Source organism: Varroa destructor, unplaced genomic scaffold, assembly GCF_002443255.2.
Source record: "Varroa destructor unplaced genomic scaffold, Vdes_3.0 BEIS01000006.1, whole genome shotgun sequence".
NCBI lineage: Eukaryota > Metazoa > Arthropoda > Arachnida > Mesostigmata > Varroidae > Varroa > Varroa destructor.
Window position 1 is genome coordinate 26,156,010 of NW_019211459.1, and position 19,005 is coordinate 26,175,014.

The 19,005-nt window shown below is 40.1% G+C and overlaps 1 protein-coding gene across 11 annotated transcripts; it reads left to right on the forward strand.

Annotated features, from left to right (window-relative positions):
- The first annotated feature begins 1,687 nt into the window (after positions 1-1,687).
- Positions 1,688-14,490, forward strand: Atg18a (Autophagy-related 18a). Of its 11 annotated transcripts, none has more exons than XM_022810511.2 (9): positions 2,109-4,053; positions 5,056-5,227; positions 5,485-5,565; positions 5,905-6,034; positions 6,268-6,402; positions 6,560-6,729; positions 7,104-7,596; positions 11,529-11,668; positions 11,861-14,490. In XM_022810511.2, exons 1-8 carry the CDS (start codon positions 3,983-3,985, stop codon positions 11,627-11,629), a joined length of 1,353 nt encoding a protein of 450 aa, XP_022666246.1. In that variant the 5' UTR covers positions 2,109-3,982; the 3' UTR covers positions 11,630-11,668; positions 11,861-14,490. The 11 variants fall into 11 exon arrangements, 10 of the variants coding, with proteins under 10 accessions (XP_022666244.1, XP_022666246.1, XP_022666245.1 ...); XR_015329683.1 differs by adding an exon at positions 9,927-10,283 and having other exon boundaries at positions 2,130-4,053; positions 11,529-14,490; XM_022810509.2 differs by lacking the exons at positions 11,529-11,668; positions 11,861-14,490 and adding an exon at positions 1,688-2,035 and having other exon boundaries at positions 3,841-4,053; positions 7,104-8,981.
- The last annotated feature ends 4,515 nt before the right edge of the window (positions 14,491-19,005 follow it).

Below are 19,005 nucleotides of genomic sequence, written 5' to 3' on the forward strand. Positions count from 1 at the left end.
TATAAAATGAAGGTGACATGATAACTTGCTGTATCCAAGCTCCACGACGGGAAAACTGCACAATATGTCACTGAGTGCGATTAGATAATGCTGAAATTGTTTGCTTATCATGTTTAGAGTTATATATACAGACGTGCTGAATATCCTGATATGGCTGAAAAGCATTTTATTTTTCGTTTTGGGTATCTTTTGTCTAGTTTAGGCTTTTAAAGTTATACGCACTGTACACACTCATCATGGAAACAATAATTCATATAATTGTAATAGTCAAATGGGCTTGAATAACCAGTTTGCAACTAGACCTATAGATCCTACCGAGAAATGTTATTTGGAAACCGCATTAGATAATAACGATTCATCAGTAAGTAATAGTCTTTTTGCGAAAAGCATCAAGCCAATCCTTAAAAAAAAAAAAAAAAGTTCATACGCATCACTACGCTCCTACGATCTTAGCAAATGGGGCAGTCACTGCTGTGCTACAGCCATCAGGTGTAATCGGTAATGGATTTCTAAGATTTTGTCCAATAGCTACTAAAACATTGTTCAAATTAGTGCGAATTATTTCTTTGAATCAACTACACTGTACAGAAAGAACTTTTTCATCGCTTGAAAGTACGTTTGATAAATTATGCTGCAGCTAAAATTATTATATACTGTGACAACAATCCACTAAGATTAATTCTTGTAGAGCTCTCTATTCTAAGCGGTCTTTGTAGTACACCTGGTTTGTGAACAACACTTTTCGAAAAGATTAAACTTTAAAGGTCGTTAATTCATTTTTGTGATTAAGTAGTAATGGATTAACCATAGAACGATTTATGTATTGGTTTTCTTGCCTGGCTTTAAAAATGCAGATTATACAGTCGAAAGTTATTTTTTCTGAAAATTCGTTCTACGCAATCTCTGTCCATTTTGCGTTGACTTAAACAGATCCGCTAAGTCTGCCAATTGGATTTCGTAGAAAATCCGTCTAAACTATTACTTTATTTTCTATCGTTGTTTTGATTCATTCGTTGGCCTGCCGCTTCTGTATAATTGTTCACGACGGTTGCGTCGCATGTGCGTCTGTAATTCAAGTCAACAATAATGCATTCATTCGTTTATAGAGAGCGTACGCTGCAGCGCCTCTCTTGATGGAACGGCAAGCCTGCGCCGTCTTCGTGTAGTTTACCTCTCACCCGTAAAGCCCGTACCTTTTACTTTGCCTCATAACTCAAATCAATCAAATTGAAATAGAAAATAGCGTCAAAAAAACATCATTCGTATTATTTTTCTGTCTATCGAAAAGAGGAGTAAATCAGCGCGCACTTTTACAGTAAAACAGCAGCATTTCAACAATTATCGTTGTTGACTAGGGGTATCGAGTGCGGCTGGTCGTGCTATTCCAAAACAGCCACAAAGCGGAGAAACGCAGAAGTACGCTCATTGCCATCAGCGCCTCGCCCCTACGTTCTCATCAGCAGGACCATCAACATTCAAAAGAATATTATCAGCACAATCACGCCTGTTCCTCTCCGATTTCTTTTTCTAGAAAGTGTTACCAGTCATTGCTGTAAACAGGCAAAACCACGAAGGGAGTGAGCGATTTTCGTCATCGTTATTGTTATGTGGTCGTCGTCAACCGTGAAAACTTACGACGACGTAGAAACAGCTGATCTGATCTGATCCAATCGCCCCAGAGAATGCCCAGAGTCGTTGATCGGAAAAAACAATAAACCTCTTTCTGCTGCTGCTGCTGCTACTACTGTCTGCTGGTAACCTTGGCTTTACGTTAGACGATACACGAAACGGGGGCCAAGACAACAGGCAAACTCAACAGCGCTCACAGTTCCGAGAAAAGCCGTGATGAATGGAAGGACGCTTCAGAAAAAGACACAGTAGCAACCGGCAGCGGCGGTCTACTTCTACGACGAATAAAAATTCGGAAAGTGTAACACATATCGCTGGCTGGTTCGCAGCGGTCCGCCAGTTCAGCTATGGCAGAAACCAGCTGAGTTAAGCAGCCGACCACCGCCGCTGCCATCGCTATCCCCAGGTGAGCAATAGAAACACGATAGCGACACTGCGTAACCACTTCCACGACGGTAAAGACGACGGGCGTCAGTGATACAGTTGCTGCTGGCTGCTACAGGGCATTTTTGTTTCGAAACATCTAATTGTGACTGTGACATTTAATGCTGCTGCTGCTGCTGCTGCCGTCGCCGCCAGTGCTGAGCAGACATTGGAAAATTAATCAGCAATCCAATCTCGAACTGGTGGTGGTACATAGTAGTCATCGTCCCTGTCATACTATGGCATAACAAGCTAAAGGTGATTATAGGCTGAGGTCATTAGTTGACGTCGCGTGGCTCCGCAGCCGCCGTCGTTTTTGCCGCTGTTGCGGGGATTACCAGAATTGCTGGTGTTCACCGTGCCCGTTGCTATTTGTCGTGCTAGTGATGACAACAGTGTAAAGTCCTGCAACAAACTAGGCACGACGACATCGAGCGAGTGGATGACAGCAGAATCGAATTTAGCTCAACTAGAAGTTCTGTGTCGATCGGCGGTTTGCGTTAGTGCTCATATCTGTTTGCGTCTTCTCCTTCGTGTCGTCGTTGTCGCTTCTGCGTCGGAAAAGAGGGAAACGCGGTGAGGGGTAGCACAGAAGTGCCTAGGAAGCTCCGGCAGCGCAACTCAGTGTCTGTCGTGTTTGACTGGTCGTCACATCGTTGTCATCTACGTTGTTTGTCTGTGTTGTCATCTCGCACAGCGCCTTTATCGCCCTGCCTGTCATCATCATCAGTGTCTCAGCTGCAGTATGCACCGCCTGCTTGGGGCATGACGGGCCGTGCGTGCACCACGATTCTCCCGCTCTTTTGCTTGCTCTCTCCCGCAGGTGCTGGATATCGCTGGATGCTTCGTTTAGCGGCCAGCGCCCAAAGTGGAATTTCAGCCACGATTAAAAGAGAGCAGCGTCACCAAACGCTGACTGTGCAGTCTTCAGGTGAGTTCGGTGCTGTATTTGTCAGCCCCTATTCAGTTTCCGAAATTGTTTAGTTTTCATCGTGCTGATTTTTACCTGTTGGTACTAGCACTAGTCTTGAGATTGTTTGCGTGTCAACAAGCCCAAAAGTTTGAAAAAAAAAAGTGTCAGCTTCGGCACTGAATCGTCGGTGTTTTAGCCTCACTGCTAATCTGTACGATAACTTTTCATTTTGTGCGCTGCCTTATTGGATGGAACGGATTACAATCGGACTGGCGGAATTTCAGTTAAGTAAATGCTGTGTTACACGGTGCGCAGTGATTTATTGATTGCAATTTAGTGTTTGTGTGCGTGTGTGTGTGTGTTGTGAGCTGAAACTGTGGGCAACTTTTCTTGTTGAAACTAGCACTTGTTGTCTATCGAGACATTATGTATAGACTTCACTAATAGTATTCTATCATTATTGCCGTCTCGCTCTTCGCGCACTATATATCGGCATCGTCTATCCGCAATCCAGAAGGAAGCACCGTGTCCTTTTCTATTGGCGGTGGCTCGTTATAGAGTAGCTGTAGTGGAGACGGTCGATCTGCTGGAGCACTTTTTGCTTTTAGCTTGGTACAGGGCGAGTTGCGTTGTGCACGGTCAGTGGTCGAACTCAAGTTGCAACTTTTCAGTGCTCACTGGTTGTAGCTATTGCTTCTAGCGTCAACTGCTCTAGCATGTTACCCGTCGGCAGACAAAATACAAAACTTTAACCACTGTTGACGTCATCACTGGCAGCAGCAGCAGCAGCAGCAGCAGCAGCAGACTCTGTTTGCTGCTGCAAAGAGCAATATCCAGTGTAAATCGGTCGATCTGTCCGTCTGTCCATCCATCAGTCAGTTAGTGAGGTCGGCCGGCGGGCGGGCGGTCGGTCGGTCGGTCACCAACAACGACAGTCTCAACAACGCCGCGGTCGTCGAGAAAAAGGAAAACACTACTAAAACGAAACAGGAATCAAACGCTACCTAGCTAACTAAGATGGCTTTCATGGAGGGAGGAGGCTGTTTCAAAAACCACAGTATCTTCGTTAACTTCAATCAGGACTTCACGTAAGTATGGACCCATATTATTGTCGTCGTCACTCTGGCACGTTCATCTGCATCAGTAACGAGATTTTTCTTTTCTCCATTAGAGTCTATACCACCAGCCTTAGCTGCCAAGTGTTTTCCTTATAATATATTGTCCTTTTAGTGTCCGCTGGTGCAGTAACTGGTCGCGTGAAAGTGTAAATAACTATGAATGTTTGCTACGAATATCCGATAAAAACAGGGAACATGGATGAACTATAACATAGTGACAAATTATAGCAGCATTTTTTTTTTTTTTTAATAAGTGCGAGTTGATACAGATCCGTGTATTAGAAAAGAAAGAACACTACAACGAATAATGTACCTGTGAACTCTTGGCGTCCATCTTGTTGAACCTGCCGATAAATAATACTCCACCTAATAACGGGTCGTCGACTTAGCGATATAAAAACGAGCCAAAGATGGAAAGCTGTGTTGTACTCGAATTATGGCATCCGATCAGGTTGTCACAGCGTAAGCACAGCCGTCCGTTGCTCAGCGTATTCGTTCATGATTGGTAGCTTACCATTGTCAATAGAATTTAGCAAACGGATGACGGAATTTGATTCAGTACAAAAAAGTAACTAAAAAAAAAATATGGTTTTTGATTAAATTGTTCTTCGTGGGTGTGTAGGGTTGAGTAAGGGGTAGTATGCGCGAACGTCAGCCGAAAAGCGCCCGCTGTGCGTTCATCAAGACGCGGTGGTTGTGTTATAAAAACCAGGTTGAAGTGCACTTTTTGCCTAATGTCGACGGATGGGCAGGTGGATGTAGAATAGAGAAGATGCTTAGTAGTAGAGAGCTGTTCTCTATTGTCGTATACATCCGTGAAAACCAAAATAGAGCCCTGCCCGGGTTTGAACCTGTACGAAAAGACACTTCTTTCTTGCTGTGCCTGAGATATTTATCGTATGGACTTTAGGAAATAAAGAACCTTTACATAGAGTTAATTATATGTTTCATTTATTTATTTTACTGACACAGGTCTTTAGCTGTCGGTACGAATAAGGGCTATCGACTCTTTGCACTAAATAGCGTTGATCGACTGGAAAAGATCCATCAATCGGCAGACTGCGAGGATGTAGCTCTCGTGGAGCGGCTCTTCAGTTCGAGCCTCGTTGCAGTGGTCTCATTGCCAAGCTCTCGAAAACTCAAGGTTTATATATGAAATTGAACAAATTTATCTCTTGTTCATACATTGTGCGAATGTGAATATAGCATAAATCTTCAAGAGCTCACGTTTGATGCTGTTGATAAACATATTTTTGAGAGTATGAGACAGTCAAGAAGGCTGGTAACAGACTTTTAGTATTGAGTAAATAAGAAGTCGTATTAAATGTATAAAACGCACATTTGCTTAACAATAACGTTTGAATGTTGCCTGTAACTCTTCTGTATTCTTACTTCCTTCAGGTGTGCCACTTTAAGAAAGGAACAGAGATTACAAGTTTTTCCTACGCCAACACCATCCTTGCTGTCAAACTTAATCGATCGGTGGGTTCTTATTCCTTATATGGGCCATAATTTGTCCCAACTCTATGACCCAACTATGGAATGTCGCTAGTTCTGGTAATGAGGTGTTTCCATTGCCCAGTTGCAAAAAAAAAAAAAACCACGAAATCATTACATGTGTACAGTTACTAAGTGCGGTATCCAATTGAACGTTGGGTGTTGACTACGTGTGGGACGATATATGTATGATTGCTTAACTCATCGATACCATCAATCTCTTTATAGCACTAGTTGGTGTAAGGAGGTTTTCTAATAACATTACAATGCAGGCAATTCATATATTCTTATCTGAGCGGTTCTTTCGTTGGAGTTTTGTTTTAGCGAGTGGTAGTTTGCTTGGAAGAGTCACTTTACATCCATAATATTCGTGACATGAAAGTGCTGCATACAATTAGAGACACACCAGCTAATCCAAAGGGGGTTTGCGCACTCTCCAGCAACACCGAGAAAGGTAAGTTTCGTTGGGCCAATACGACATTATCCTGTTTTACGTGACCACGTTCGTTCAAGATGTGAATCTGATTTTTAGAGCTTTTTCTTTTTAAGAGACGAAGATTGTCGCGAAGCACAAGTGTTCATTTCAGGGAAAAGTTTTAAAAGCTTTTATTTAGAAATAATGTTTCCAAACCTAACACTGTGATAAAAATATTGACTTGTTATAATGTTAAACCTATTGGTATGCAGGTGTGACGTACTTAGCTTATCCGGGTAGCACGTCTATGGGGGAGATCCAAATCTTTGACACAGAAAACATCTGCGCCAAGATTATGATCCCCGCCCACAACTCACCTTTGGCGGCCCTCGCTTTCAACGCAAATGGTGCGGCAGTTAAGCTAACGTACTTGATACTTATTCTTTATTTAATTCATATAGTTTGGCGAATAAAGCTATTTTCTGAACTTCTTATGGACTGAATTCTGTAGCTCTTGTCGTGTGACTTTCAATATTTGCTTTATTACTGTGTTCTAAATTATAGGCAGTCTTCTCGCCTCAGCATCAGAGAAGGGTACGGTAATCCGAGTGTTTTCCGTAAACGATGGCAGCCGAATCTACGAACTCCGTCGAGGTCTCAAGCGATGTGCTACAATTTATTCGCTTGCCTTCAATGTCGAATCTACACTACTGGCGTGCGCCAGTAACTTTGAGGTAGGTAGTAATCGGAGCGAATTGTAGCGCGCTTTGTGAAGAATTCATGACAAATCCATTTCACTATATAGTAACAGAGATGATTTTGCGAAAATGTTTTATCGATTCTTATAGAACTTTCAATATTATTTTGTCATAGAAAATAAGCGACATACATAAATAGTGAAATAGAGCTTATTGAAATTTCAGTACTAGTTCGAGAAACTTTAACAATTGCTATGGGAGCTTTCATACATAGACATAATAAAATTCAGCTGTAGCATAATCTCTTTTAGCTGTTACAGAAAAGCAAACTTAGACGATCAAAATTGCTTTTATCGGCGACTTGAATATAGTTTCCGATAGTATATAATTTGTTTATTAACGCCTTACAGACCGTGCACATATTTAAACTGGATGAGAACAGCGCAAGTGGTGGTTCAAGTGGTGCGGCGGGCACACCTCAGGCTACTGTTGGAAGCCTATCCGATGCCGATGTTGGCGGTGGCTGGATGAACTTCGTGGGCAAAGCAATCCTATCAGGCAGCTCAAGTCTACTTCCAGCTGCTATGTCGGATGTGTTTGCTCAAGGCCGATCGTTCGCTACGGCACGGCTGTCGTTGACCGGTATACCCTGTGTAGTAGCTTTAACAACAGTCGAGCGCCAGTGTCGCTTACTGATCGCCTCTACTGCTGGCTACTTGTATGTGTACAACGTCAACACGGAACATGGCGGCGAGTGCACCTTCTTACGTCAGCATAACCTTATCGACGACTCGCAGGCCACGGGCGTGGTAACAACCTGCGGCGGTGCAACCTCACCAGGCAGTGCCGCACCAACGTCAACAACCGCGGCCAGTGGAACCGCTCCGGCCATTGCCGGTGGAGGTACGTCTCGTGGCCCTTCCGAGCCTAGCTTCAAGCGAGACTCAGATCAGCTAGAGCAACAGCAGCACGAGCAGCCACAATGTAGTTCTGATCCGTCCGTCGCTTCAGAACGGATAGTCGCAGATAATGGGGTAGCAATAGCAATGAGCTACGCGAAAGCCGTTGCTGGTTATCCGCCTACCTTAAAAAGTGTCAAAGATAGCGTAATTGATGGTGATGTTGATCAGGCCTACGACGCTCAATTACCGCTCATGCAACAGTGTCATCACTAACGATTCCGGCAAACATAAACAAACAAACAGAACGAAGCGAAGCAAAGCACAAAGCCTTATTACCACAGTGAGACTATCGAATGAGAGATTTCTATGTGATGAAAAGTTTTAAACATACTGCTATAAACTCTTAATTATCTGCGGCGCCGTCCTTTTGCCCGTCCTTTTGCCCGTTCTTTTACATGGCTCGAAAGCGTGTAGTAGAAATATGTCGCCGCTTTATTGGTCAAAGCCTTTCGACGATCGTGCAAAGCAGTTTTTTTCTTCTTACAACGAAGCTTAATAATCAAAACATACTAATGTAAAGTCTAACCCATGGAAATCTGTGCTTTTATGCAAGTGAGGTAATTTGCCTGTCCAAGCAGTGCCATCTGTTAAGCTCCGGGTCGAAACGTTAACAATCAGCCCATAGATACGTTTTGAAGATATGAGTTTGGCTTCAGCGTGGAATCAAATCGCGCATCATCTACCAAAACATTTTTGTGCCACCTTGGTCTGTTGCGTTGCTGTTATGTATTGCACACACCTATTCTACTATTTTGTTAGTACCGTTATTAATATTCGTAGATATTTCATTTGAGCTTATTTCTCTCGTATTTCGATAGATGTGCTTCAACTGATGACGATCCCGGAGTAATATTACGGTATAAAACTCTCTACGTATTATCTCATTGGCGCTTTGTGAACGTAAATGCTGGAGTTCTATTCGTTTATTCGAGTGCGGTAAACTTAAGTCGAGAGTCTTATTAATTAATGTTATTTAACGTTGGATTTCACAAACGTTGATTCGCTATATAGGCCAAGGATGATTCACGGCCTTTTCGGTCTTTATGTTGACTGCAGCAGGTGAAAAAATATCGTACTATATTTATCTGCAATACATTTGTCATTTCAAGTTAAAAATAACAATATTAACATAACTTAAAAATGCCGTCTTAATGCTGCCTGAACAAATTGACTTTCGTAACAACTAGTCATTGCATATATTCATTTATACAGCCAAGCGTGGTCCGCAGGATAGCTGGAAGCATAATGGCTATTTGATAGTAACTAACCATGTGAAATATACGAAATTTCACCAAAAGTTAATAACAAACTGTTTTGTTTTCCCTATGTCACCAGACTATTCATTATTCCGTATACGTTTGTATGACAGGCTTTGTGTACGTATTTGCCATACAAAACGGGAATGTGTTTCCACAACTAAGTTTTGCCTTAAAGTTCACGTAGGTCAGTTTGCGCTCATCTTGATTGTTGTTTGCTTGTTGTTTGTTTATTGAAATCTCTCTTCACGTCTTAGAGGAACTGCAATTCAAAACGCTTAAGTTTCTATCTTACTTGGCACACATGACTCTAAAGGAAGCGCGTTCGTATTTAGAAAGCTTTTTTTTTTCTTTTTATTAGCACCTAATTAAATGTCTAGCGTTGACATAATAGAAATACATTTATGATGAAGAAATACACGCAGCGGTGATCCACTATACGATTGTATAAAGTATTTACGAAATCACGCAGCCCTGCAGCAGTTCGTCGAGCCATAAGTGATGCATTTTCAAAAGAACCAGGTGCACCATATATATATATATATATATATATATATATATATATATATTCTACGCTAATGTGTATACAATTTAAAGGGTTTAATGAGGAACAGTTCGTATACCTTCCTTCTTACCTGATGTTTGTTCTTGAAAATATATAATTACCTCTATACTTAAATGCATGGCTAGTTCGGTGTCTGTTTAGACACTAACCTATTTTATCGTTCAGTGAAGTTGAAAAAATAAAAAGATAATATGCTTGGTATTATGATGTCGAACTACCATGAGAAACTTTTAAATATATCGCTCACCGCAGTCTGGATTGATGCTATCTTTGGCGACTTTTTCTTAGAATTTACAAAAGGTCTATAACAAACGATTTTATGCAGAAACTGTACAGCGTTTGCTGTGGTACTTCAGCACGGTTTTCCCCCACTGCAAGAAGGCCGTTTTTTTTTTTTGTTTTTATCGAATCCGTCTACTAAAGAAAGGTTTGTCTGAACTTCAATTTCAGGATTTATGGAGACGATACTGCGTGCCGTATTTGGGCAAGAGTTTTCAAGTAGCGGATCATCGCGCTATTGAATATACAGTCATATATAAATATGTAAATTAAATATTGACTTTAGTGAGAAACGCATCTTATTTTGCCCTTAAGTGGCATTCAGAACCGACGGAAGGGAATATACGCCCGAACGACAAATATGACTTAATAAAGGCTTCTATTATATTATGCGAAATTTGACTGTCAATGTTAGTTCCCGCAATAGAAACCCAGAAAGGAGTTGTATCGGCAGGTGTACTGTGGCTATAAAGAATGACAAATGTCATTAAGTTGATTTAGAAGAAAGCAAATGGCAGATAGCTACAGGTACTTATTTTCGAAATCTTAGAGAGACTTTGTGTACAGAGTTTTTGATTATATGCCTTGTTTTAGAACATCAGTTTGGTTCCTAATGAACGTTACGTTTTGGTAACAATTTTACTTGAAATCATCGAACGTATGTTGCAATGAGTTCCTGGCTTATGTCTATTTTGAGCTAGTTTGATCCAATGTTTAACAGAGTTTGCACGTGGGAAAATTTCTGAGCCTTAATTGTCAGCATTTGTGGTACAGCAGTACAACGCATTAATGCTTGACGAGATAAATTATAGATATGAGAAAGGACTAATACAAGGGGGCATTGTCTTATCAAAATTTTGATGGCTTTTGCATCAATTTAATCCTTGATGGATGCTGCTTTAAACAAGAGAGTCCGGATGTGAATAGTTAAACAATGTCCGTTTCAAACACAAAAAATTTACATCTCTAGAATTCGATATCTGAAGGGTTGCCGAGTATGGCATGAGTTTTACGCTTTCCGACTTCTCTGATTTTTTCTATATAGCGTATGACATACCGACATTTTGTTCTCAATTTGGAAATATAACTGGAAGGTTCATGTCAGTTCAATTGGTTGTACGTTATAAAATAAGCAATAGTAATATTCACATATCAACTATACTCTACGATGCTTCCTGGTACAGTTTGGAATCACACCTGTTAAGTTGGATACATCCAAAAAACTGAAATCTGAGAGGGTTTTTCATCCAGCTTTTCAAACAGTTCTTTAATAACTTTAGGGCAGCTTTCAAGACCAACAGTCCATTCCGTTGATGTCTGGCTAAAGTACCGCAGTAAGACGTCGCAATGGCATAAATCAATGCCAAATCGTAAAACTCCTTGATTCTAAAATTCGTCAATGAATTAGAGAATCAAGTTTTAATCAAATTCTTTCGCGCGTTCGGTACTTGACGTGAGCAATACGTGCTGTAAATCTTAGTGGCCAGTCACTGAAGGGAGCTCTGGAGATAACCAAATACACGAAAATACGTCGTATTTGTATATATCAGTAACTGTACGTTCCTGGGTTCCTTATGAAATCCTTCGTTCGGTCGAATTTCTTAACAACAATAATCTGCCTTGAATGTGTGCCCTACTCGATAAGAAATATTACGCACCACGCCAATGGCATGTTTATCGCGCTGCACTACGTAACCAAATCTGGTTGAAATTAAAATAGTGACGCCGTTGACTCCCTTTTTGTTGTATTTGCACTGTGCCTATGTATTTCAGAGCAACTCGAAGACACCACAAAGGAACCACGTTCTCCTTTTAGAAGTCTGCGTCTCCATGATGAGTCCGAGTTTCCACCAATGAATCCCGGTCTGGAATAGAAGTCCGCCGTCGAAAAGGGTTCTGCATCCCGAAGTCCAGTTGAGTATCCAATTGAGTCCAATCCCTGGACTAGCCTAAAAGAGGCTTCAGAGTGCGACGCAGAATCTGCAAAAGTGGACCAAGCAACAGGCGATCTAAAGATCGAAACAAACTTGTGGGAACCAGATCGAGTTCAGCAGATAAAAAGCGGTAATTAATAGCATAATTGACTTATTCTTGTTCGTGGACAGGTTGGCGGCCATAGCACGATCCCGAAGCAGTTTATGTGGTGGCCGCAGTGACAATAGCGGCGGCAACGATGAAAGACTTCTGATCGTCCCAACGTTTTTGAAGGGCTTTTTTGTGAAGGATCGCAAACGAAAAAGTATGAGCGGTCAGTCTGAAGTCAGCTGAATCGCTGCAACGTTTAATGAGGTATTCAACTGACGTCAGAGCAAGGCCAAAAAAAACAGCAGTAGACTGGCGGAAGCGGGAACAAAGGAGGCAAGAAGAAACGGACAGAGGCACAGCGGAATGAAGGCCTCGGGGTGGATGTGTGACTTGTTAGAAGTTCTGTTTGAAGTGCTGCGTCGCGTTTTGTGGAGGTGTTCAAACGAAGGCGTGGTACGATTATGAAGCAAGTTCATGTAAGCAGGAAATCGTGTTGCATATGGATTTGCGTTGAAAGAAAGCCAGGCTACTGGGTCGTTTTCTATCTGGTACTATTTAATCGGTGAAAATGGTTGAAGTGCGTTGACTTCTAGTGACATAGAAAAAAAATTTCCCCAATGGCGGTGATATTAATCCTAAATAACGGTAGGATACACTAATGATTTTAATTTTTTATGTAAAAAAAAAAAAGGAAAATGACATGCGATGGCAGAAAAATGGAGCAGACGCAATAAATTTCAAAAGAAGATGAGAACCGACATTTCCGTAAGCAGAAATTGAGTGCCGGAAGGGTATGGAAGATAAATATGGGAATTTTTGTATTTTTGGGTGCACGTACGTACTTTAAGAACAGCCTCTGTTTTTACTTCAATAAGATAATTATTTTTTTGATCGGAAGAGTACCCGTGTGACGCACGTGTATTCTCTATATAATATAACTCTAGAAAAGTCGACCTGGCAAACCATCCTTTGGACGGATCAATTTGAAGAAATAAGATTGAACTACCGAAAGTGTTTTTAAACAGAAATATGCACCCACAAATAATCATAACTAGCTACGCACAGAAAGATACACTCCTGCACATATACTTAGTCACACATAGACGCCAAAAATTCACACTATAAAAAAGTATCTGAAATTTAATTATGATACGATTTGGAGAACCACTCCACGATCATCATGCTGCCGCAACTACATACCACCTTACCGAAATGTTGTACATTATTACACTATCAATAAGTATTATGGATATGCTGATATTTAACATTGATCATCATCGTCCAGCGTGATAAAGCGCGGCGCGCGATTTGTGCCGGAATACGAAAAAGGAACGCCACCACGCTATAATTGAGGAACGACGCCACGGAAAGACGTTAATACAGATGCACTGACACGTAATATTGGCGTCTATCTTGAACTTTAGCTAGATTCAAGTGCTGATATGTCGTACATTCTCCAACTGTAGAAAACTACGAGCTATAGGAATATCACGTTTATTCTCATTAATTTAGTCTATTAGTTAGGATCATGAGTTGATTGGCAATTATTTTTCCGGTAAGTATAAACATTATAGTTTTGCTTATGTAGCTTGTTCTTAGGTCTGTGCTTTGGTATTTGGACTGAAAAGAGGGATACGGCAGTGGATGCAAATGCTGCTTTTGGGTTAGACTTTTCTGCGTAAACGTAATCTGTAAAGGTTATGTTTAAACATTGAAGAGTAGTAGCTGAGGCAGGATATAGTTGTTGTGTAGCATTAAATTGTAACGAACATTATTTGCATTATATTTAATAATAACAATTGTTACCTGCTCGAAGCGTTAGTAGGTATAATTTAGTTTATGGCTTATCATATCTAGCGCACGGCACCATAACTTCGTTCGAAGTGGCAGTTCAGGCAGAAATTTGTGCCGTTGTTGGCATTCGTAAAAGTTCATTTCATTAGTCATCAATGCTTTAGCTATCAAACAGGGTTTGGCGCAGGACGACTGAAGTTAGTTAGCCGTTACGATTCTTCCTTTTCGCACTTCAGCAAGGCGTCATCTATGTCCTGAGTAAGAGGTTATTTGATCAAGTAAAAATCGTTCCGATAAATGGTCATTTCACGACTCTTCGCATAATTCTCAATTGATAGTTTTGCGTCTTCTTTTTCAAACGCTGCTTCATAACAGTTGTCAAACTGACTGATTTTGATTTTCCCAATTATTAACTAGAACTAGAATATAATAAACTACACGACCCGCAAATATCAGATGAGGATGCGTCGCTAGATAATGGCGTAAGAATGGTTTATTGAACGCAGAAAACCTACAAATACTGATAACAAAACACGTTTAAAACTAGAGGTAGCCTTCTCTCTGTAATCTAACTGCCTCCAGCTCCCTCAAATGATGTTTGTTTATACTGATAATGATGATGCTAGTGATGAGATTATGGTATGGCAAGGAAGATTAGGGGGCCGCTACCGTTCGTAGGGGCGCGGCCGATGGCAGCGTAGCTATCTTAGCGCTCGAACATTTGTCGGAGATGTGTGTGCTTATAAACTTGAAATACATCGAGAGTATCATAAAACAAACACAAGTGATGATTATATAATGTAAAAAGACTGAATGAACGCGAACAACGTACCATAGAAAGCAGGACCACTTCACCATTGTTGAGTAGATAACCAATGTTATCAAATAATAATAATAAATATATTGTATATGGTAACTTGTTTGTGTGCTGCTTTACGGCCAGATCTGCAAAAGACTTTCTCTAATTGCATAGCTCTGATCTTTGTTTTTTCTTAATTAATCGTTGTATGTGTTCGATTACATATTAAACAGGATATAAGGATTATGAGTGGCAAAAGTCTAGACACTCGTCAGAGTAGACTTGCCCTAATAATAGGAAGGCTTTAGATACCATGTATTTATCGTGTTGTTGGCTGCTCTAGCCCTAATATATATACGCGAAACTTAATTTATACACTAACGTGCCAAATATACTATAACTCTATGTTGTCGTTACGGCAAATGACAACTGCTAAACTAATATTTAAAAACGGTCTCAGTAAAAAAAAAATTGAAAATGAAAGAGCTGTGGAAGTTCGCGAGCCCCATTATCGCTCGCTGTTCTTTAGGCTCATAGAACAAATTGTTACGACTTGGCCCTTGTGTCCACATTTAAAATAGACGGCAGTACGTTTGCTGATCCAAAATACACTTCCGGTATTCTATTACGATCCCAGCTCTTACTTACGTGGTTATTCTAACGCCTAAGTTAAGACCAGTTATGTATTTTGCCATAATTGCTTTGTGACGACGCTTAAAGCTGTTTGCAGTTTGTCTAGGAAGATGTGTTCAGTGCCACGTTGCTGAATCATGTCTTATACCCCACCTCTGATGCGAATTATTCAGACATAACACAAGCTTTGCGTATACACAAATGAGTAAATTGTCGCCAATGGGCTAAAATTATTGCTGAACGTTTATAAAATAGATTGTGTCTCAAAAAGTAGAACATTCGTATTTAGTAAAAGTGTACATGAACTCGTTCAGCTTTATTAATGGAGAAAAATGCTGTACAACATAGATGTTAACACAAGCAGTAATAACCATTATGGCAAACGTGTTCACATAATCTTAACGAGTGAGAAAGAGTTACTGAGGTAAACACCATAAATTGCTTTAAACGTCAAGTAACAAAAGCAAACAAAGCGTGTGCGATAGCCACACACAGAAAAAAGCGTCTTTTGAGATTGTAGAACACGCGCAAATATTATTCGCCCTACTGCATTCCCTTTTTCAGTATTGGCTCAGTTGTTCAGACAAGTAACTGTAAATCGGTAGTATCGTAGATTCGTAGTCTTGACGTCCCTACACAGGTTCGTGAAGCAAATTTTACGCACGGCTCTGTGAACTAATTGAAAGCGAATGGGTGACAGCCTGTTATTTTACACGAATAGACTGCCAATACAGGTAGAACGCTAGTAGAGTCGAAATTGTCAAGGAGCCAGAAAATAATGCACTGTATCGTAGATTACCTTCTACCAACCGTTTATGTATTCGGGGCAATAGCTTCATTATCTATTATTTATCCGCCATGACCGCAACAGACGAAGCCATAGTACAGGAAATAATAAAATTTCCAAGGAGAGTGAATAGCTTTACTAGAAACCTATTTTTTGTGATCTAGGAGAGCTTGGCCTTCTAGACGAGATTTACCTCGTAACATTAATTACTACTGATTCTTCAACAAGTCCGAGGTTCTTTAAAATAGAGTCTTAATATCTTTCGAATTTTCGAACGAATTCTAAAGTAGGAACAGTTTCACATACTTCATTGAAGCTAACTTTTACGAACCGGTTTGCCACACCCAATCTAAAATAATGAGAGTCACGATATCTACTATCTCTTAACAATCGCAGTGGCACCCAAAAAACTGCTAACATTCTGCTAAGAGATTTGAGTGGGAGGAAAGATCTCTAGGGCTAAATTATGTGGAGTCGACTTGTACGTACAAATTTGTTACAAGTAGTTGAAGTACGTGGAACAATCCCGACTTCGAAGATGGACCATCTCCAGGACAAGCGAATCTGGTTACATCGTAAAGCACAAATCCATGAGTCAGTCCTGTGAGAAAATGTAGCTCCAAGGTAACGCAAGGGCTCAAGGCGGTTGCAGGAGACTAAACATTATTTGCAGGTTCATTTGAATACAGGGAAATGTTGAGTTGGTGAGTCTTTCACGGGCCTCCTCAGGACCAAATACAGCATGCTGCGGCTGGGTCAGCGCTTTTCATCATAAAACGTGCTGCAGTGTGTAGTTAAAGCTATTATTACGGATAGTAATAACAGGAAACTATTGTATCATTTTGTTGCTTTATCTTAAATTTGCATCGTGTTCAAAGGAATTCCATATGGTTATAACAGAGGTTCTTTTTTAGCACGGCAACGCACTCTATCCTGGCGGTGATCAAACTGAAAATGTTAAGAGTCAATAGTTGCTTTCTAGGTAAATTCTCAAGCAACATGTGCTTTTAAAGGGTTTTCGATGATACCCCAATTTCAAAAATACACTATTCTTTTACTTTAGCAGTCTGTTAGACGGGTGTCTACTCAGCTCTTGTAGGTCCAGAATCTATGTACCGACAGCTGGGGCAATAAAAAATATCTTTAATTTGTATTCCAGTGCGCCGACAAGTGCGGTAGTAAAGATAATTTATTTGCATATATCTCATTTTAAGTAGTATTGCATTTAGCATGTTAAGGTAAGTTCAATTGAAATTCACGTAAACAGATCGTCGTCACAAAAAAATGTGTCGCCACAAAAGCTGAGCGTGAATAATACAAATATTTTTCGGAATATAGCATTTATTATCACGTTATGTATATCTTTTATGAATATGTCGTCAAAGAGACATGTTGATTACGCTATGAAAACGAAAGTCACAAACAGAAGAGTCATCATCATCGTCGTGGAATGGAAGAGCCAACAAAATGCAAATAAATGTGTCTTCAGCTCGCCAGGACACAACAAGGACACGCCGCTCAAAATGTAAGGCAAAAAAGGCATGGGAGATTCTTCACTGTCTTTTCTGTCGCACTTTACGGCCTTTCGCTGCTTGCCTATTCATGCCATTAAACTGTATCTATCATGTACAATCGTAACTCGTGTTCGGTGTGCTTGTCTTTTCGTTATAGTCGCCTTATTGTTCCTTACAAGAAATTAACAAATCATGTATAACTTTAAATATGCTTTTCGACAAATGGCTGCAAACTATTTTTATGACGCTAAAATACCAAAAAGGAGAATAATATTTGTGACGCAGTAATCGTCTTTGTAATCGAATTTCTTCTGGAAATGTCTATGTTGATCATCTCGAATAATATCATCAGTAACTTACAAGTCAACACGAAACTTAGGCGTTTTATTAGGCTGATCTCTAAAGTTCTTAGATTTTGAAGGCCAGTCTATTTATCCATTGTAATACTTAAAATAGTTATTTTTCTTATGGCTAGCGAAAATAATTTCTTCTTATCTTTCTTCTGCGGTCCTCCAACCTTAAAATTAAATGTAAAGCTGTGTCTACTTAGGTAGAAGATTTTCGTCCGTGAAGGTCTCAGCCAACCATTTGAACACTTCTCTAAATAATGACGAACTTCGGCGGATAATTTTCACGTGGATGTATAAACGTTTTTCATAACGTATTAATTTAATTTATTACGGTTTTTGGGTCGATATTTTTGTTAACTTGTTTAATTTTGTTCAGTTAGAATAGAGAGGGATAACTTCCACTACTTGTTGAGTAGAGGTACCTTTAGCAGTTATGGGTTCTAGTAGTAACATGTTGTTGAATGATCATACTAGAAAAAATAATTTGTTTGTTTTTTGTAATATAAGAAAAAATAAATAGAAAAATAAATAGTTTGATGAGCGTACTTGAAAAAATAGCATATAAATGTACTCACCAGATCACCTGAACCATCCGGTAGTTACTAGTGAACTCCAAGATAAATGTTTCAAGTTCTGCGTTCAGAATCGTATTAGCATCCAATCAAGAAGCAATTCAAGAATCCTTTAGTGAGACTGACTATCTTTAATAATCATGCCGATTAGTTGACACCTGTGGGTAAATCTCCATTTGTTGTTCCTTTGGTTTCAAAACACGAGGAGCCGGAGAGATTATTGTGCTTGGAATAAATAGGTTACGCTGGTAAACACGAGCAGCGGTGACAAAGCTTCCGTTTACTTACTTAGTATGATGGTAAAAAAGTTCTCACGCGCATTATAGAGCAGCAGGGCCGACAACAAACAAAGGCTCTCGTTGGCTAGCTCTATTCACTCACTGGTCGTGCAGAGAGAAAACTGTTCTGTATGTGAAGGAGAATACTAATTAGACGTACTTTTAATCTGTTGCGGGTGAACCCGCTGCTAAAAATAACATGTTGTATTGTGCCCTTTGATCGATCGACTGAAAAGGTGGACAAAGAAGCTAACGGCAACAGGCCATATATTTGTGATACAAGATGTCGTTGAATTAATTACTTATCAAAGTTAAAAATCCGTTTGAACAATAGCCGTCTTCATTTAAGCAATCGAAGAACTTTATAGAACTAGTCTGTATAATGACTAGATCACAGCACGATTTGAAGGAGAACATCCCCTTCATCGATGCAGTCTCACTTAGTCTGTGCCTATAATGGGTTTATTAAGAGAATTTTAAGAGTTACAATCAGTGCAA